The sequence below is a fragment of the Geotrypetes seraphini genome, chromosome 1 (assembly GCF_902459505.1).
Source record: "Geotrypetes seraphini chromosome 1, aGeoSer1.1, whole genome shotgun sequence".
NCBI classification, from domain to species: Eukaryota; Metazoa; Chordata; class Amphibia; order Gymnophiona; family Dermophiidae; genus Geotrypetes; species Geotrypetes seraphini.
In genome coordinates this window covers 456,202,855-456,224,710 of record NC_047084.1, presented here as the reverse complement: position 1 = coordinate 456,224,710, position 21,856 = coordinate 456,202,855, and the positions used below count along the sequence as shown (strand labels likewise).

The following is a 21,856-nucleotide window of genomic DNA, read 5'->3' as shown; positions in this document are numbered from 1 at the left end:
CCCGATTCTCAGCTTCCCCAGCCCAATTCTAATTTTTCCCAGCCCCCCTGCTCGATTCTCAGCTTCCCCAGCCCCCTGCACGATTCTCAGCTTCCCCTATACGATTCTCAGTTTCCCCAGCCTAATTCTCAACTTCCCCAGCCTGATTCTCAGCTTCCCCAGCCCCCCTGCCCGATTCTCAGCTTCCCCAGCCCGATTCTAATTTTCCCCAGCCCCCTGCCCGATTCTCAGCTTCCCCAGCCCGATTCTAATTTTCCCCAGCCCCCCTGCCCGATTCTCAGCTTCCCCAGCCCGATTCTAATTTTCCCCAGCCCCCCTGCTCTATTCTCAGCTTCCCCAGCCCCCCTGTCCGATTCTTAGCTTCCCTAGCCTCCCTACACGATTCTCAGCTTCCCCAGCCCCCTGCCTGATTCTCAAACTTATACTGGGAATCGCGTGGAGGAGAGGAGAAATGTTTTCGCGGAGCGAAGGAGAGAACCAGCACGACGTCCGCTCGGCACTCCCAAGTCCTTCTGATGTAACTTCCGGTTTCACAAAACCGGAAGTTACTTTAGATGGGGAGAACTCTGGCGGGTGGCAGCGGCAGCATGAACGCCGTGAATGGGTCTTGAATTGGTGAGTTCGATTTTTTGCCAAACCAAATCGATTCAAATTGATTTACCTGAAGTGAATAGGTGAATCGATTTGAATCGTGAATTGGGCAGCACTAGCGCTGGTACATCTCCTCCTCTCTGCCTCCCCTGGGTCCTTCCACATCACACGCATGCCTTGCCTCCCTGTGCCTCTAACTTTTCACCAGTATGATCACAGGCCTGGAAGTGACATCAGAGGGAGAGCTGAGGCTGGCATGGGCAGCAGGTTGGACATGCTTTTCTCACTTTCAAAGTAAAAGAGGGAAGGGGTGCGTGCGCATGGCTGGGGCGGGAAAGAGACGGGGGGCAGAGAAGAGGGCAGAGGAGGGCAGAATACTACAGAAGTCTTTGTGTTTATAGTCTGAGGTTTATCATATTATTCTCTCCTTGGAGGAGGAAATCTATAATGATGGCAGGCTGTAAAAGAGACCCAGTATGGGAATATTATAATTAAATTCTTCTACCTATGGCTAAGGTAGGCATGCATGCAAAATGCAAACAATGCAACAAAGAAATATGAGGGGGGTGCTGAAAAGTTCTTAGCCTAACCAAGAAGAGAATGGCATAGATATGGTTCAATCAATGATCTAAAACAATTTCAAAACACAGAATTTTGCTTCTGCAAATTGACACTTAATTAAATAAGACACTCTTTTTAGGAACAATGGCAAAATAATGCTCAAAATTTAGGAAGTTGGTCGGTTGGGCTGAGAACTTTTCAGCACCCCTTCGTAAAAAGCCTGGTGGCCTGAATGAAACAACATCATGAGAAATGCTTTGATGAAGATGATAAAAGGAACATGTTTGAACAGGCAGGATCTTCAGGTTGATAAATGTTTTGATTTCATCATATTTCTTAGACTGCCTGAGGAATTGTCGTATTTTTTTTTAATTGTTATTATTACTGCATTTACCATCATTTTAATACAGTTTTAATACAGTTATTATGAAGAAATAAAGAGTTGAAGCAAGCAAATATTCCTTTTTTGAGCAGTGCTAAATGGCAGCAAATGCAATGAGTAATACTAAATAAGCATAAATAGTATCAATAATAAAATAACAGTATTGACTTTTTTGTTTAGGGCAGTGGTCTTTGCTAATTTTTAAGCGAGGACTATTTTGGTTCCAAAAGAGGTGAAGAAGAGCCGACAAATACCTTTCTACTTTGAGCCATGACACCAATAATGCTTCTCGACATTCATTCCTACCAGAACACCTGGCCTTCGTCACACATACAGAACACAGATAAACCCTATGGGGCTCATAATCGAAAGAAAAAACGTCCAAAAACCGGCCTAAGTCAGCACTTGGATGAACATTTCTCAAAAACGTCCAAGCGCTGATAATAAAAACGGGTTTTGGACGTATTTAAAAACAACCTAGGCTTTAATAGTGCTGCTCAACGTCCAAAGCTAAACGGGACGTTTTGAGAGGCGTGTCGAGGGCGGGAGTTGGGCGGGATGTAGAACGGCTTAGTCTTAGTCACGTAGCATGTATAACCGAAAGTTTAACAACAGAGCCTAGACGGAACTTGGACGTTGCGACTTAGACCATGTAAAACATGGTCTAAATCACAAAAACCCACCTAAACTCACCAGATAAGCAATGCAAACACATAACACAGACCTCCACACACTACCCCCGTGATCACCAACCTCCCCCACCCATAAAAATTTTATTCACAACTTTAAATTTCAGCCTCCAGACCATCATCACCTGGCCGCCTTGCATAGGAAAGCCTAGTCGTCCAGCCCAGAGGCAGCTGAAGTCGTTTTGGGGGTGGGTTAGGGACCCAAAGAGAGAAGAACCCATGCCTATAAGCCCCTGTAATCACTGCATTGATACTGAAACATGTGCACTGCCCTATACACCCCAAACCCTTTTTTACTGGCATATAAGTGGCTCCTGCAGCCATACGGGCTATTGGGGTGGTAGATAAGTGGGTCTAGGGTTTCTGGAGGTGGCTTGGGGGGCTCACCGTCACCTATAAGGGAGCTGTAGTGAGGAGAAGCTATGGCACCCTTTTTGTGAAGTTCATAGCGGTGCCCTGTAAGATACCCCACTATTTAGGTGGCATGTCTGGGTGTGCAGCCCATCACTTTGCAGACCCCTCCCACGTCCAACAGGGCTTGTTCTAGGCGTTTTGGACTTGGACGGAATGTTGGACGGAAATGTGGTATAAAGATAGACGATTTAGTGTCTTGGACGATCAGATCGGCACAACGTATAATTAGACGATTTTCGAAAGTAAAAAAAAGTTGGACATATCTTTCGAAAATGTGTCTTAGGATCTTTTTAACTTTGGACGACTTGCAATATGGACGTAAACGGACTTAGACATCCCTTTTGATTATGCCCCTCTATGTAAATACAGGACCACAGTCTAAAAGTCCTAATATACACAAACAAAACCCTAAGATGCCAGACTCTGCATGTCGTACAACACCAAAGAAATAGAAACAAATGCATTTCTTCCTGAACCGTGCACAATATAGACAGTCGATGTAAATTCTCAGAACTGACATATTTCAATCACTAAATTGAAAATAAAATAATTTTCCTACCTTTGTTGTCTTTATTTTTCTAATCATCTTTTCCCAGTTTCTGGTTGCACTTCCTTATGTCTGTGCTCTTAAATCTATTCTAGGGCCTTCTTATGTATTTATTGTATTTCTCTCCATCTTTGGCATTATCTTTTAATATTCATCTTTCTTCAATTTTGCTGCTTCCTTCTAAAATCCATCTACTTTTCCATGTATTCCCTGCCCATTTATGCACGTGCAGCATCTCCTCCCTCTCTCTGACCTTCCCCTCCCCTCCCCTCCATCCATATGCACCATCTCCTCCCTCTTCTCTCCTATTTCTGTCTTTCTTAAGCAGCATTTCTTCCATCTCTCTTTCCTTCCCCATCCTATTTCAGCTATCAATGCCTTAAATGGCTAATCGTGGTCTTTCCTGTGGTTTGTAGCAGCCTCCGATAATCATATGTAAATAGATTACAACGAGCTCATCAATATTAAAATGAGCACTCCAATCAATGCCCAGATGATGCACAAAATGAAGCCCTGGTTTTTAACGCTCCAAAATCTCTGACAAGTCTGGAGGTACCGGTAATGTTAAAAAGATATGGAACAGCAGCTTTTCTTTTATATTGACATGCACACATGCACAATATTTTTAAATAGTTGTACTTAGGATCCCCCGACGGCTATCTCCCCCACCCCAAACTAAAAAAATAAATAAAATTTGACAGGAGGGATTCTGACTCCCTCCTGTCTCAGCCACCCGGACCCCCCCATAAGAGGGGCCTTAGGTACCTGGGCCAATCAGGGCCTTAGGCCACTTCCTGGTGCATCCTGAGAAGCACTGGGAGGAGTCGAAGACTTTGATTGGTCCTATGGGAGGGGTCTTAAGACTCTTAGGTACCTGGGCCAATCAGAGTCTTAGGACTCTCCCAATGCATACCAGGATGCATCAGGAAGGGGAAGGCCCGCCATTTTGAAGAGGAGGGCCTGCTGCCAGGAGTGTTGTGGGCATCCCTCCTGCTGGTTGTCTAAATAAGGTATTGGGGAGGGATTGGAGTGTGTGGAGAGGTCCTGGTGACCGAGGCAGGAGGGAATGGACATCCCTCCTGCCAATCCTCACGGAGATGTGTGGGGAACCCATGTAACTGAGGTAAGAGGGTATGGGCATTCATCCTGCCATTTTTTTTTAAATTTAGGAGTGGGGGGCCGTCAGGGGGATTCCAGCACAACTTTTTTTTTTAATGTAATGGGGTTGAGGATTTCCAGTTAGGTGGTGCCAGTGAAGCAGAATTTTTCTGTGGTCAGCTACAAGAGCTGGAAGCAACAACCTGCACCATCACCTGGTGCTTCTTATCAGGTTTGGACCCATTCCTTCTCTTCCACAATTGTCTTCCACCCCACACACACACACACACCCATCCAAGAGATTTTCATTATTCAAAATCTTGGGATACTACTAGACCCATTACTTATTTTGATCCTGAAAATTCAAACAACTTTTAAAAACTGCATTATCTGGGCATCGATCAGAGTGCTCATCACATTTGGCAACTACAAAATCTATCACCATATACTGTAAATTCATACCAAATTAATGTTACAACTAGGGTTACCCTATCGCTTCAGAAAATGAGACAGCCGGGTTTTATTTCCAGTGAAAGCAATGGAGGAAAGTAGGACACATCAAGACATCTGGGTTTTACTGTAACACCCTATAAGTTTGTTAAAAATAGAAATTCAGAATGCTACAACACTACTGTTAGAAAGCTGAAAGCGATGCAACCACATCTCACCTTTCCTGCAAAAACTACACTGGCTACCAGTACCTTACAAGGACAAATTTAAAACTCTATCTTTGATCTTCAGGGTCCTCAGACAAAATGGATCAGAGTACTCAAGCACTTTACACACTCTTGAGGCTCCTGAAATCCTCTCAAGGAGCAGCATCACTATCCGTAGTTGTCAACATAAATTACATGATATGATATACTTGCCAGCGAGCTTTCTTGGAGGAGTGTGTGGCACAGTGGTTGGAGCTACAGCCTCAGCACCCTGGGGTTGTGGGTTCAAACCCTGCGCTGCTCCTTGTGACCCTGGGCAAGTCACACAGTCCTCCATAGCCCCAGGTACGTTAGATAGATTGTGAGCCCATCAGGACAGATAGGGAAAATGCTTGAGTACCTGATTGTAAACCGCTTAGATAACCTTGATAGGCGGTATATAAACACCTAATAAATTTAAAAAAAAATAAATTCTCAGAAGTAGCCCCCACATTCTGCAATTCACTCCTAGAGGGCCTACATCTAACTCAAGACTACCTCTACTTCAGGAAACAGGTGAAAGCCTGGCTCTTCTCCCACTCACTCCACACCCACCTGGACTAGGTGGTTGCTCACCTTGTAACTTATTCAACTCTCCATATAATTTATCTTCAGTTTAGTCATTCTTCTATTTATCCCAGTGACTTTGTATTACCCATCTTGTTCTATCTATATCTCAACTGCATTTGCCCCCTCAGCTACCAATTAAGATGCTTCTTTGTATTGTCCAAACTGCGTTAGCATCCTATCTGTTATTTGAATGTTCTAATGCATGTCTATTAAGGTGTTTCATTTGCATTGTGTTGGCATTGTGAGTATCATATCTATGTTATATGAATATTCTCCCATGCTTCCTATTTAGGGCTCCTTTTACTAAGGTGCGCTAGCGGGTTTAGCGCACGCTACAATGCTGCACGCGCTAACGCCTCCATAGAGCTTGCGTTAGTATTTTTCATTTAGCGCGTGGTTTGTACGCGTTCATCTTGAGCGTGCGCTAAAAATGCTAGCGTACCTTAGTAAAAGGAGCCCTTGGTGTTTCATTTGTATTCTGCTGTCATTTATCGTATTACTGCTTGTTGCAAATCTCCGGGTCATATTTCTGTTTATATGATTGTGGTATTTCTGATACTATATCATGTTATTCCAGTGGTCTCAAACTTGTGGCCCGCCAGGTACTATTTTGAGGCCCTCGGTATGTTTATCATAATCACAAAGTTTCTTAATCATATGTCTCTTTAGCTATAAAATTACAATATTATTATTAAGACTTAACCAAAAGGAAAGATTTATAAACTATAAAGAGTTTTACCTCCTGCAAAATTGCTATTTCTTTAATAAGACATTAACTGTTTTTTTTCTGAGGCCCTTCAAGTACCTACAAATCCAAAATGTAGCCCTGCAAAGGGTTTGAGTTTGAGACCACTGTGTTATTCCTATTACCTGTACCAGGATTCACTTTCCCATTTCAAAGTTCCCCTCATTGATTATATTCACACTTATATTTTGTCATTTTACTATTGTTATGCTGTTAACAAAATTGTAAGTTTTTTGTCAATCTATACCTGCTGTAACGCTCCTTAGCTAAATCTCTTCATAAAGGTGTTTAATAAAGTCCAATTAAAAAAATCCTAATCAATCTGTCAAGCCTGCTTTCATGATTATCCCAATATCACCCATCCCAGGGCAATCCTGTAGATATGTAGATTGACAGACACTTTTTAAAACTTTTTTATGTACATATGGTATGTAGTAAGGACAATTTCCCAAAACCTGTTTACCTGGGTTTCCAGATAAATGTCCATTTGAAAACTACCCATCCTCCCTGCAGGTAAAAGTATGTGTAGATAGCTGTTGTTTTTTAAAATTTGTATCTATAATAAAATGCTAAGCGCGCTTGTGCATTCTTACCCCGTGTTCCCTGAGTCCTGATCTGTCGGGATGTGGCTGGCAGAGTGCGCATGTGCGCTAAGGCGGTGCGGAACGGAGGATGCCAGGAGGAGGGCTTCGAGGTGAGGCGGCTGTCGGCGCCTGCAGGCCGTGGCAGCTTGAGGTGCTGCGGCGGCTGTCGGCGCATGCAGGCCGCAGCGGCTTGAGGCGCCTGAAGGATGTGGCGGCTTGAGGCGCCTGCAGGACGCGGTGGCTGTTGGCGGAGGGCAGACGCTAAAGGAGGTAAGGGTGCTTCTCCGTGGTCCTCTTTGGCGACTTGGCAATGGAGGCAATCAAGATAGGCTGCCGGCGTCAGGCTCTTCCCTCTGCAAGACCCACCTATGCGGAAACAGGGATGTGGAATCCAAAAGTTGACCACCCGGCCCAGCTTCTGAAACAGCTATGCCTGGATATTCAAAGCTGGTGCGTGGACATGGCCTAGCATCTAAAATATGAGAATAAAGCCAGCAACAGTCAGTAAAACACTGACTGCTGCTGGCTGAATATCAGGCCCAATATATCTGCTAGTGAAGAAGGATTATATTGCTGATATTAAGTGAGAAGGGCTGCTGCTGGATAAGGGGAGCAGGCAAGGGGTGGTGGTGGACAACCAAGGAAAAAGAAAGAAAGAAAGGAGAGAGAGAGAGAAAGAAATAAAGACAGACACACAGACATATATTCTAGCATCCGTTAATGTAACAGGCTATAATACTAGTTTATAATAATACAATTAAAAAAGAGCATTTTTAGTTGAGTTGCTTTTTCTGCTGCCCCCACTGAACCTGCCATTAAGCAGGCCCTATTAAAACTGGAGACTGTCAAACATCATTACTGACAGCTCAAGAATTAGCTGACTATTTCTGCCAAAAAATATCAACAATAAGACAAACATTCTCAACCAATACATTAATCTCTCCGAGTTTCGAAAACCTATCTGCAATTAACTCTATTCCAACAGCCAAATGCATAAATTTCAAAATTCCAACTTTAAATGATATCGAAAGACACCTCAAATCAATCAACTTAAAAGGTTCTCCTACTGAAATTATTCCGCCATTCTACATTAAAAAATATTTCGATTTTTTTGGTCCTTTTATTCTATCTCTCATTCAAAAGTGTTTATCTTCTGCTACCGTTCCTTCTGCTTGGAAAACTTCTACTGTAATACCAATTTTAAAAAACTTTAAGTCCAGCCAAGATGACTCATCTAATTACCGCCCCATCTCAAATCTCCCATTCCTAATGAAACTGACGGAAAAACTAGTTTTCGAACAACTATCTGACTTCATTGAATCCTCTAATGCTTTACATCCAAACCAAACAGGTTTTCGTAAATATCACAGTACCGAATATTCCATGATAGGTCTTGTCACTAACATTCACTACTTCCTTGACCATCACAAATCTGTAGCTCTCTTTTCCTTAGATCTATCCGCAGCCTTCGATACCATAGATCATGAAATTCTTCTCAATCATCTACAATCACTAGGGGTAGAGGGCCAAGTCTTACAATGGCTAACCTCCTTCTTATCGGATCGTCTCTCTAGAGTTAAATTCAATGAATCCTATTCCGAATTCTTCCCCTCATCTTTTGGAGTTCCACAAGGATCAATACTTTCTCCTCTTCTATTCAACATTTTCCTATCCCCACTTATCACCATGTCACAATCACTAGGATTTACAACCTTTTCATATGCAGACGACATTCAACTAATGCACCCTCTCAATCCAGAAAATACTGCAGAAATAAAAATCATTAATGACAAACTAGAAAAAATTAAAAACTGGCTAAAAAATAACAAACTGGTTCTAAACACTCAAAAAACCAAATCCATGCTTTTCACTTGGAAAAGAGATATATCCCAAAAAATACCATTCACACTTGACAATATTCCTATAGAACCGGTACCTAAGCTAAAAATCCTAGGTGTAACACTTGATGTAGATCTATCTTATCATGATCATATCAGTGTAATAGTCAAATCATGCTTTTACAGACTACGGCTTTTACGTTCAATCTCTACATTCTTAGATACTAAATCCCTCAATATTTTAATTCACTCACTTATTATTTCCAAACTGGACTACTGCAATTCTCTTCTAATTAATATCACTCAAAAAGAAAATAGACGTCTCCAAATTATCCAAAATACAGCAATCAAACTAATCCATAACGCAAAAAAATTCGACCATGTCACCCCCTTATTAATTAAATCACACTGGCTTCCTATAACCCATAGAATTACGTTTAAAATTTTATTCCTGGTTTACAAAACTTTAACCTTCAATGAACCTCAATATATTGCAAAAATGATTGTCCCACACAAAACTTTACGTTCTCTTAGATCTTCTTCTTCACAATTGCTCTCAGTCCCCTCATTAAAAGTCATAGGCACTAGGCGAAATGATATATTTTCTGTAAAAGCCCCTTCATTGTGGAACTCCCTTCCAAATTTCATTAAAAACGAAACTGACCTCGTTGTTTTTAAGAAAATTTTAAAAACTTACCTATTTCAAGACGCGTTTGACATATGAAATACCACCTTTTAGGTCCAATATTCTTTCTAACCCTTTTTTACCCGATGTGTTTCCCCTTCGATGTCATTGCTAACAAAGAACAAGATTGTAACCTTTCCCTTTCCCTCCCACCCCCTCCTGTTCGTCTAATTTGTCTGTCTTATGAGTAACTACTGTAAACTATTTGTATTACCACATTCTGATGGTTTTTTAATACTGTACATCGCTTAGATATTATTATAAGCGATTCATCAAATAAAGGTCAAACTTGAAACTTGAAACTTGCGCATGTGCGCTAAGGCGGTGCGGAACGGAGGATGCCAGGAGGAGGGCTTCGAGGTGAGGCGGCTGTCGGCGCCTGCAGGCCGTGGCGGCTTGAGGTGCTGCGGCGGCTGTCGGCGCATGCAGGCCGCAGCGGCTTGAGGCGCCTGAAGGACGTGGCGGCTTGAGGCGCCTGCAGGACGCGGTGGCTGTTGGCGGAGGGCAGACGCTAAAGGAGGTAAGGGTGCTTCTCCGTGGTCCTCTTTGGCGACTTGGCAATGGAGGCAATCAAGATAGGCTGCCGGCGTCAGGCTCTTCCCTCTGCAAGACCCACCTATGCGGAAACAGGGATGTGGAATCCAAAAGTTGACCACCCGGCCCAGCTTCTGAAACAGCTATGCCTGGATATTCAAAGCTGGTGCGTGGACATGGCCTAGCATCTAAAATATGAGAATAAAGCCAGCAACAGTCAGTAAAACACTGACTGCTGCTGGCTGAATATCAGGCCCAATATATCTGCTAGTGAAGAAGGATTATATTGCTGATATTAAGTGAGAAGGGCTGCTGCTGGATAAGGGGAGCAGGCAAGGGGTGGTGGTGGACAACCAAGGAAAAAGAAAGAAAGAAAGGAGAGAGAGAGAGAAAGAAATAAAGACAGACACACAGACATATATTCTAGCATCCGTTAATGTAACAGGCTATAATACTAGTTTATAATAATACAATTAAAAAAGAGCATTTTTAGTTGAGTTGCTTTTTCTGCTGCCCCCACTGAACCTGCCATTAAGCAGGCCCTATTAAAACTGGAGACTCAACTCATTACTCGCATTACTGGGGCGTGGAAGAAAGGAAGAGAGGAAAGCAAACTTGGAAACTCCCCTCCTAATTTCTTTGGTGTAACGGGAGATCAGTCTTCTACTTCCCCCCTCCATCCTTACCTGGTTGACTTAGGGTGGGGGCAGGAGTGAGTAATATCAGAATAGGAGGATGACTGATACATTCTTTTGCAACAATTTGAACTACCCCTACCGTCAACAACGCACAGGAATGAAAAATATGTTGGGGCAGAAAAAGCCCCACAATTGAGACAGGAAGCTTTGTGATTGTAGTGTTGCTATAGAAACGTGTGTGTTTAAAGGTGCAGCTACTTGCATTGAAGGTGAAATGCCAGGTGTTCTTGATACTGTATGCTGAGCCAAGTCACCTGTGGTAAAGGTCAGGCCCTACTGCAGAGATAACAAGGCGGGGGATGGGTGGGTGGGGGGGGGTGGCTGTCTGCTTCAACTATCCTAGGAAGGTTACATGCCTGGTTTCCAGTGAGAAGATGGAGATCAGGTCATCAGCCCCCTTGGATCTATACTTAATACCGTAATTTGTTGTTGAGGATTTTAAGTGGAAGAAGATCCCTCTCACAATGTCAGAGCCAGAGGAAGGACGAGCCAGAGATGAGGAAGAAAGAGACAGACAGTCAGTAAGAGGAAGAACAAGCAGAGGTAGTGAGAAGAGGGAGGCATGAAACACTGGCTTAATGTTCCAGTTCTTCCTGCCTCTCCTTCACACAATGAACAGTAGCAAAAAAAAAAAAAATTTCTTGCAGAAGGCCAGGAATGAGCACCTTCCTAGCACCCACAAAGAATTGCTACTACCGTACTGCTTATCATTTCTATAGATAGTATGCCAGATTGAGCACCCTCCTCACACCTGCACCCATCACACTTGTACAGGCCCTATACTGATCACCTCACAACTGCACTGATGCTCAGGCTTCACAAACACAAAGATCCTGGGCACCCCTTTACAGCTGTATAGACCCCAGGCTGATCATCAAGAGAGAAATTGAGAAGTTTTGTAAACTAGGAAGAAGGGGAAAGCCGACAGTCAACCAAGAGTCGATGGTTCGGGAACCAGTATAACCAGAGGATACCATGCAGGAAGATAGCGGGGAAGACTCACCGGATCATAGGCAAGACAGAAATCCTGATGGATTGAAAGGGACACAAGAAGGAAGGAAATGCAAGAAAGTAACAGGTTGCAAACTCAAGTATATGTACACGAACGCAAGGAGCCTAAGGAATAAGATGGAGGAATTGGAAGCTATGGCACAAAAAGATAACCTTGACATCGGCATCACGGAAACATGGCGGAACGAGGAAAACGTCTGGGACACTGTGCTATTGGGATACAAACTATACCACAGAGACAGAGTACGTCAAAAAGGTGGGGATATTGCCCTATACGTCAAAGAGAGGATTGAGTCAAAATTCCAGGAACAAATGGAACGGACACGAAGATCGGCATCTACTACTGACCCCCAGGGCAGTCCGAAGAAATTGATGGAGAAATAACAGACGAGATTAAATGCAACTGCAAGGGAGGCAACGCAGTTATCATGGGTGACTTCAATTATCCGGAGATAGACTGGAACCTAGGCACATCTGGCTGCGGTAGGGAGACCAAGTTCCTGGATGCTGTAGGCCAGGGGTGTAAAAGTCCCTCCTCGAGGGCCGCAATCCAGTGGGATTTTCGGGATTTCCCCAATGAATATGCATGAGATCTATTTGCATGCACTGCTTTCATTGTATGCTAATAGATCTCATGCATATTCATTGGGGAAATCCTGAAAACCCAACTGGATTGCGGCCCTCGAGGAGGGACTTTGACACCTCTGCTGTAGGCAATTGCTTCCTGGAACAACTTGTCAAGGAACATACGAGAGGAAATGCAATTCTGGACTTAATGCTAAATGGATTATGAGGTGTAGAAGTAGAAGGGACACTGGGAAGCAGTAATCACAATATGATCCGCTTCAACCTGGACACATTGTCCCAGAACGACGGCCACGGCACTGAACTTCCAAAAAGGGAATTACGAAAGGATGAGACTTATGGTGGAGAAGAAGGTTAAGAAGAGGATAAGCACTGTAAAAACACTAGAGCAAGCATGGTCCCTTTTTAAGGACCCAGTCACTGAGGCGCAAAATCTATATATACCGTGTATCAACAAAGGATCCAAGAGGAAAAAGAACAAGGAACTGGTGTGGCTCACTATAGTGGTGAAGGAAGCGTTCAGAGACAAGAAAACTTTGTTTAATGAATGGAAAAGGTCAAAAACGGTCAAAAACTGGAAAAAGCACAAACAACATCAAAGCAGGTGCCTTAAGGTAGTAAGAGGGGCCAAAAGAGACTATGAGAAAAAAATAGCCAAGGAGGCAAAAACTTCAAGCCGTTCTTTCGATATATTAAGGGGAAACGACCCACGAGGGAAGCGGTGGGGCCGTTGGATGACCATGGAATAAAGGGAGTGCTAAAGGAGGACAAAGCCATCACCGACAAGCTGAACACATCTTTTGCATCTGTATTTACCGAAAAGGATATACACAACATACCGGAAGCCGACGGGCTACATGCAGGAAACGAAGACGGGAAACTGACAGGGTTGATGGTAGAGAGTTGCATAGGGACAAAAATCCCACCTATCCCCTCCCGTCCCCGCCAGGATCCTTTCCGTCCCCACCCGTCCCCATCAGGATCCTCTCCGTCCTCACCCATCCCCGCAAGGAATTACCTCCATCCCCGCCCATCCCCATAAAAAGCAGCAATTACTTCTGACAGGATCATCAATTCCACAGTTTCTTTTGTGTTTGCGCTGCTGTTTTCCTTGTGGAATCTTTTTGGTGGAACCCTTTCTTTGTTTTCTGTTCAGGTAATTAACTTATAAACCCCCTCTTTTACTAAGGCTGACTTGTCCATTATATTATATGGACGAACCCTGCTTCCAAAGCCTTCCATCCCCGTGGGAGTCCCGTTGGCTAGAGGGGGGACCCCGTGGGCTAGAGGGGGGTCCCTGTGGGAGTCCCGTGGGTTAGGGGGGATTCCCGCGATCCCCATTCCCGTGCAGACCTCTAGTTGACGGTCAGTCTAGAAGAGGTATACAGGCAGATTGATAGGCTTAAAAATGATAAATCCCCAGGATCAGATGGCATCCATCCGAGGGTAATCAAGGAACTAAAAGGGGCTATAACTGAACCGCTTCAACTAATAGCCAATCTGTCGATCAAATCAGGAAGGATTCCGGAAGATTGGAAAGTGTCGAATGTTACGCCGATCTTCAAGAAAGGTTCAAGGGGAGATCCAGGAAACTACAGACCGGTGAGTCTGACCTCAGTACTAGGAAAGATGGTAGAGACGCTGATAAAGGACTGCATCATTGATCACCTTGACGGACACAATCTGATGAGGACCAGCCAGCACGGCTTCAGTAAAGGAAGATCTTGCTTGACAAATTTGCTGCACTTCTTCGAGGGAGTAAACAGGCAGATAGACAAGGATGACCCGGTCGACATTGTATATCTGAATTTTCAGAAGGTGTTTGACAAGGTTCCGCATGAACGACTACTTTGAAAAATTGCGAGCCATGGACTTGAGGGTGAAATACAAGGATTAAAAACTGGCTGGTGGATGGGAAACAGAGAGTGGGGTAAATGGACAATACTCAGACTGGAAAAGCGTCATGAGAGGAGTGCCGCAGAGTTCGGTGCTTGGACCCGTGCTCTTCAACATATTTATAAATGACCTGGAAATTGGTACGACGAGTGAGGTGATTAAATTTGCAGACGATACGAAGTTATTCAGAGTAGTGAAGACGCAGGAGGATTGCGACGGGACATAAACACACTCGAGAAATGGGCCATGACATGGCAAATGAGGTTTAACGTGGATAAGTTTAAGGTGATGCATGTCAGTAACAAAAATCTTATACACGAATACAGGATGTCCGGTGTCGTACTCGGAGAGACCCCCCCCCAGGAAAGAGACTTAGGAGTACTGGTCGACAAGTCAATAAAGCCGTCCGCGCAATGCACAGAGGTGGCGAAAAAGGCGAACAGAATGCTAGGAATGATTAAGAAGGGGATCACAAACAGATTGTAGAAGGTTATCATGCCATTGTACCGGGCCATGGTACACCCTCACCTGGAATACTGCGTCCAGCACTGGTCGCCGTACATGAAGAAGGACACAGTACACCTCGAAAGGCTCCAGAGAAGAGCGACTAAAATGGTTTAGGAGCTGGAGGAGTTGCCGTACAGTGAGAGATTAGGGAAACTGGGCCTCTTCTCCCTTGAAAAGAGGAGACTGAGAGGGGACATGATCAAAACATTCAAGATAATGAAGGGAATAGACTTAGCAGAGAAAGAGAGATTGTTCACCCTCTCCAAGGTAGAGAGAACAAGAGGGCACTCTCTAAAGTTAAAAGGGGATAGATTCCTTATAAACGTAATGAAGTTCTTCTTCACCCAGAGAATGGTAGAAAACTGGAACGCTCTTCCGGAGGCTGTTATAGGGGAAAACACCCTCCAGGGATTCAAGTCAAAGTTAGACAAGTTCCTCCTGAACCAGAATGTACGCAGGTAAGGCTAGTCTCAGTTAGGGCACTGGTCTTTGATCTAAGGGCCGCCGCATGAAAAGACTGCTGGGCACGATCGAAGCAGCGGCAATTCTTATATTCTTATCATTGCATTCCTGTACCAAACTCACACTTCACATTGCTTTCACCAACCTCGGACTAAACAACCAAGAGTCCAGGTTGAAAATCTACAATTCTACATCACAAATGTACAAAGCCCAGGCTCAAAACCTATTTTATAGCCACAAAAAATCCAGATCATAAATTTTCTCACACCCATATAGATCCCAGGGTGAGCACCACTTTATACTCTCAGATCTCCAGGGTCAGATGCGCTTAAAATGGTCATTAAGACAGTGTGGGTCACTCTGGGCTAATATTTTGACCGATTCCAAAACAGTATTCGATGTTCAAACAGCTTCCCATACAAATTAGTTTTGCAGAGGTCTGCTGTAATCCTATCCCACCAGTCATTGGAAAAGCGACTTTGACACATGCAGAGAGCTGGCAGGGGAAGCCTGAACAGCTGAAAGGCAGAGGAAATGCCAAAACAGCCTCCTGCCATTCAGCTGTTCGGGCCAGAAAGACTTAAAAAAAAAAAATGGCACAGATGTTGTACATGTGTTGCACATGCACAATACCTGTCCCCATAAAAAAAGTTGTGCTGCCCCCACCCCCCCTGACAATGGCTGCCCCACCAATGATGGTCCCGAAAAAAATGTCAGGAGGGATGCCCACTCCCTTCTGCCTCAACCACCTGGACCCCCCACCTTCAAATTACAGAGTGGCAGGAGGGGTGCCTACTTATTGCTGCCACTAGGTAGTCCCACGTAGAACCGACCCTCACCCACCGCCAGGACCCCCATCCCCTTCCCCACCCCGTACTAAAAAAAATGTTGGCAGGAGGTATGCCCACTCCTTCTTGCCTTAGCAACATTACACATTTTAGTGCATCTGGCCCCCCCACCCCACCCCTCCTACCCCCCAATATGAAGGCCCCCCCTTCTCCCCGACATGAAGGCCCCCTCTCCTACCACCCCACCAAGGTTCCCATAAAAGGCCCTGGTGAGCTGATGGAGTCAGGACAGACCCTCCCAGCTCAAGGATACCCCTCAACACCCCCCCCCCCACCTTACCTTGTCGTTCATAGAAATTCAGCAAGAGGGATGCACACTCTCTCCTGTCGGCAGGACCCGCCTCTGCAAAATGGTGGGCCTTCCCCTTCCCGGTGCATCCTGGCCCTGATTGGCCTGGATACTTAAGGCCTCATTTTTGTTTGGGGACATCATCGGAGGGGGGGGAGGGAGGGACAGACCGTCATGGCACCACTTTGGTACAACTTTTTTTAATGGGAACAGATATTGTGTGTCATTTGTATGGCAGAGTCGGAGAATGAATGAACGCACAGAAAAGCACGTGGGGGGCCATTTTGTACATCAGGTCAAACTGGTTTAGCGATGATCGTTAGATGGAGAGTTTTGTGCATCTGGCCCTTTGTGTTTCACACTCTCTTCACAACCACAATCTGAGCTCCCTTTACATAGCAACATAGAAATACGATAGCAGATAAAGGCCAATTGGCCCATCCAGTCTCCTCTTCTCTCTAAGAGATCCCACATGCCTGTCCCATGCTTTCTTGAATTCACAATCATCCGTGTATAGGTCTGGTTAAACACCTGATTCATGGAGTATATGTGCTGCATCTGGGCAGTGCATCACTTGACATTATTGATTCTGGGCAGGGTACTCTCTTGCACCCTCATAGAGCCCAGGTTCAGCACTCCATTATACAGTATCTGCACAAAGCTTGGGATGAACCCTCTTCCCCACATTACAGAAAGCCTGAATTGAAAAGTCTTTCATAGCTGTGCAGAACCCAGCTGAGCACTCCCACAAAACGCTTGGGATGAGAATCCCCCTCTCATCCATACTGAATCTGGGATTAACATTACTTCACAAAACCCAGCTGAGCTGACTACTCCCTCACAGTTTTACAGAATCAAGGGTTGATCCCAACTTCACATCTGTACTGAGCCTGTGCTGAGCATCTTCTCACATCCTCTTCCTCACACGAGCACAATTCCTGGGCTGACAGTTCACTTTATACGTTCATATAGCCCAGGGTAAACGCTTTCATACATTAATTCATGCTTTTCTAATTTCTAAAATTGATTACTGTAATGTAGTATATGCTAGATTATCGAAGTTTAATATTAGATGACTTCAAACATTACACAACACAGCTATAAAATTGTTAGGTAATAAAAGCAAATTTGACCATGTTACACCGTTATTCCTTTCTTATCATTGGTTACCAATATCATATAGGATTCAATTTAAAATTTTAATGTTTACACATAAATTATTTCATTTGCAACAGCCAAATTATTTAAATTCTTTATTCCGTATTCTCCACTATGAACACTGAGATCACTACAGGTTAGTATTAGCACCAGTTAGAAGGACTATATAGGAATTTACCCGTTCAAAGGCTTTTTTTTTTTTTACATAGCACCAAGTTTGTGGAACTAGTTTTCAAATCAGATTTGTTTGGAATTAAATTTAAAGGCTTTTAAAACACTTTTAGAAATGTATTTATTTAATTTAGCATTTGGGCAGGATATTCCTCAGAACGATCATATTTATTGATCTTTTTCCGGGTATTATTTAGATAGGTCTGTTTTATATTTAATAGAGTTCTTTTCTATTTGCTTAATGTATTTTTTTTTTTTTAATTGTATACCGCTGTGAACAGTTGTATGCTACGGCAGAATATCAAATTTTAATAAATATAAACATACCTCCCCAGTCAGAGGGAGCATGAGAGGAGCACGTGCTTCACAGAGATTTAAAGATGCGTATGGATCTTAGGACAAAGAAAAATCGATTATCTTTTATCCATTACCGAGTTTTCTATTTTTTTATTTTTTTTTTTTATATTTTTTATTTTTTTAAAAACAGCCATTATAACCTACCTTTTTGTTTTTCCCTTTTATGTTTTTTCTTCTTTTCTATCAAAAATTGTAACTATTCCCCCTCTTAACCACACATGTCTTGTATGTTTTACCCACAAATTATTTTAAACTTATGTTTACACTCAGTTTGTTAAGTGTGTTAAATTTTAACTAACAACAAATTTGTTTTTATGTCACCATTAATATTGTACTTGTTTCATTTATTAATACATGTTATTATTATTGTACATCGCCTAGCAATTTAAATAGGCGATTCATCAAGAATAAATAAACTTGAAACTTGACTGAACATCCCCAGTTGACACCCACACAGAGGTAGAACTGAGAGCCCTTTTCACACCTGTTCAGACTATGGGCTGTGCACCCACTCCATATCCACAAACAGCACGGCCTGCATATCCCCGCACATCTGCACAAAGATCCGGCTATGCGCTCTCTCATACCATCAGACAGCCTGGACTGGGAATCTTCCTCACGTTCATACAGAGCCCAGTTTGAGCACCCACTTAACACTATTCAGAGCACAAGCTGTACACCCAACACCAGCACAGAACTTGGATTAAGCACCCGTTCACACCCATCCTGTCATACCTTTCACTGAACTCATCAAATACAAAAGCAACAGGAAAGATGAATATATGATACACAGAAATTATAATAATAGTATATGTGTATAGATGGTATAAATAGGTAAGATATACATAAGTTCATGTAATCCTTTTTCTTCTTCTCTACCTACTATTTTAAGTTCTTGTAAACTGTGTCGAGCTCCATACTCATGGAGATGATGCGGTATATAAACTTAAGGTTTAGATTAGATTAGATTAGATTTAACTCATATAATGTAACACCATTACTGAAGCTCGTGTACTGTAACACCTTTACCGAAGCTCATTCAAACCGCTCTGAATTGACTCCCCAGCCATTAGTAGCGGTATAGAAGCTTCCAGTAATAAACTCAAACTAAACATTCCTTCGTACCTGGTCAAGCACCGCTTCATACTTACAGAGACACCAGGCTGAGCATCTCACACCTGCACAAAGCCTGGGCTGAGTACTCCTCACAACTACACAGTGCCCTGGTTGAGTATCCCCTCACATCTGAGCTCCAGCTGAACACCCACCTCATATATGCCCTTTACAGTAAGAGATAATGCCACGAGAGTGGCATGAACTGGGAAGGATACGGGCAAGAACTGATGCAGCACAGCAGCAAAAACCCCACAGAGACATGCTCTAGGAGGCAGTTACAGTCTCTGCTCTGTATGTATGCATGTGAGTACACAAGGCAGTTTGCCTGTGGACTCATCTGTTCATGTATATTTACCTCTGTTTACTCCTGTATGTATGCATACATTCCAGTATGTTTCTGTATATGTGCGCATGTTCTTATGCATTTATGCACCTCTTTTTATAACTATGCGTGTGCTTGCTCTGTTACATCTGGTTGCTAGTCATGAACTCTGCCGCATCTCCCTTATAGATAATAAATCTCTCTAGGAATCACCTGGACAAGGAAGACGCACTGTGCTTTTCCCTGAATGCAACCTCAGAAAGCAGAGGGGGGCCCATACTGCTTCTTATCTTGTTAATGTGTTCACACAGTGAGCAAGCTGTCAGTGATTCATCCAAGTCTGCCCTTCTCCTAATGATAGCCAAGAGTATAAACCTAGCACTAGGAAACCTAACTACAAACAGTCCTAAGTAAAGTTTAACCAGGATAACAAAGGAGACTCAGTGGATCTAGGACAGGAAAAGCTAATACAACAATAGCCTTATACAGAAAAGCCTTATACAGCTTCAGTTGAGAGGCTGAGAATTAGGGTGAGCAGCGACAGAGAACACAGAGCATCAGGCACCTCCATTGTGCATATCCCTTCACCCATTTTTATTTCTTTTTTAGTCATATTGCTTTGGAACACTCCCTCTTCCACACCAGGATGGAAGATATCCCTTGGATCATGTCCCGGCGCATCCCACCTGCATATGCTTCCTCCCACCCTCTTGTAGATAGAGACCATCCGTCTGTCCTACACTGCCTTCTTAACTACATGTCCAGTTGCTGTTCACTTACCCGTCGCCAAGGAGCAGAAGCCCAATGCAGAAGCAGGCATGGCTGAGGTCCAGAGAGCTCAGCGTGAGCCTCATGCTGCTGGCTCCTCTCCCCTCCTCCTCCAAGTGTTATCCAGAGCTCTTCCTAAGGTGTCCTCCAGCAGTGGAGAAGAAAACTTTATTCATTTTCCTGGCTGTGCCCGGGGGAGAGAACCAGAGGCACTCAGAAGGCGGAATACCACACAGCATCAGCTTGCTTCTACCTGTGGGGGTGTGGAGGAATGCGAAGGTGGCTCCCAGCCCTAGTGATCCCCTCTACTCCCCTTTATCCTCTTCTGAAGGGTTCGGTCCAAGCACAACTACATCCTCAGCGCTGAAGGTTTATGGCACATGAGGTGGGAAACAGGACCAGGTGACCATTCGGTATTCCCTCAACTGAGGTGGAAGGGAGAAATCTCAGCAGGCAGAACTAATTATGAAGTCTTGGAGCTTGTCTGTCTGCACAAGCAGTTATGGAAAAAAAAGATTTTTTGACAAGTTAAAAAAAAAAAAATAACACCGCCTTCTTGCCTACAGCAGGCTTTCCGTATTGGGGGAGATAAGGGGGAATGAGCTTGGCAAGAAGCAGATGGTTTGCAAGGATCTGCAGTGTCCTCGAGCTTGGAGTGGGTGAGCAGCGTGTGAACCATGCACCAGCACACACATAATATTCCCTCCTGGTGATCCTGAGGAGAGGCTGAGGGGTAGGAAATTCTTCAGACATGGGCTGTACCCTCCCTCGGGGAGGCTGGGAACTCTTAGAGGAGCTGGCAAGTCAATCAACAGGGGGTGGAAAGGCTTGTGCTCAGTTTTTTAATTCTTTTTTTTTTTCTCACAAACTGCTACCTCAGTCTGAAATTTTCCCTTGAGCAATCAAACAGAACAAAACTTGCCACTGTCCTGGCAAAAGCCTTATATTTTTCTCCCTCCGGTCCAGGGACTTGGGAGGGTGGGTGCTGCAAGTTCTGGCACAGAAATACAGCACAATATTTGGTCCAAAATAACTTTTTGAGGCTCAGCTGTTTTTTTTCCATAAAAGCAGAATTCTCCAGTGACAATTTCTTTATTTATTATTTTGGGAAAGATAATCACCTTCCTTCTGAGATGTGGAATATTTTAGCTTCTGCAAAAGAGCTGCTATGCGTGGAGTTGTCAGTTTCATATGCTAGGAAAGAGCATGTTTTTCTTCTGCTGTTGGGTTTTCAGAGGGCAAAAGGGTTGACATCACAGAGATCCCCAAGTAGGGAACTACAGGCACGTAAGTCTGACTTCTGTGGTAAGTAAATTAATAGAAACTCTTTATTAATGGAGAATAGTGAAGTTTCTGGAATCCAGTGGATTGCTAAACCCAAGGCAACATGGATTCACTAGAGACAGGTCTTGTCAGACAAATCTGATCAATTTCTTTGACTGGGTGACCAAAGAATTGGATAGAGTGTGCTAGATGTGGTGTATTTGAATTTTAGCAAAGCCTTTCAGAGTGTTCCACACAGGCGTCTAATAAAATATACTGAGTGCCCTTGGAATGGGCCCCAAAGTGACAGACTGGGTCAGGAACTGGTTAAGTAGAAGGTGACAGAGGATAGTGGTCAATGGAGTTCATTCTGAGGAAAGGGATGTTACCAGTAGTATGCCTCGAGTTCTGGTGCTTGAGCCTGTTCTTTGTAACATTTTAGTAAGCGATATTACTGAAGGGCTATCTAGTA

The 21,856-nt window shown here is 43.8% G+C and overlaps 1 protein-coding gene across 1 annotated transcript in view; it reads right to left on the bottom strand.

Annotated features, from left to right (window-relative positions):
* The window catches only part of LOC117349057 (protein Wnt-7b-like), a 70,341-nt gene extending 49,736 nt beyond the window's left edge, over positions 1–20,605 (bottom strand). Inside the window, exon 1 of the mRNA XM_033921967.1 lies at positions 20,134–20,605. Coding sequence (XP_033777858.1) covers positions 20,134–20,207 — 74 coding nt within the window. The 5' untranslated portion in view covers positions 20,208–20,605. The remainder of the gene's footprint in view (positions 1–20,133) is intronic.
* Between the last annotated feature and the right edge of the window lie 1,251 nt (positions 20,606–21,856).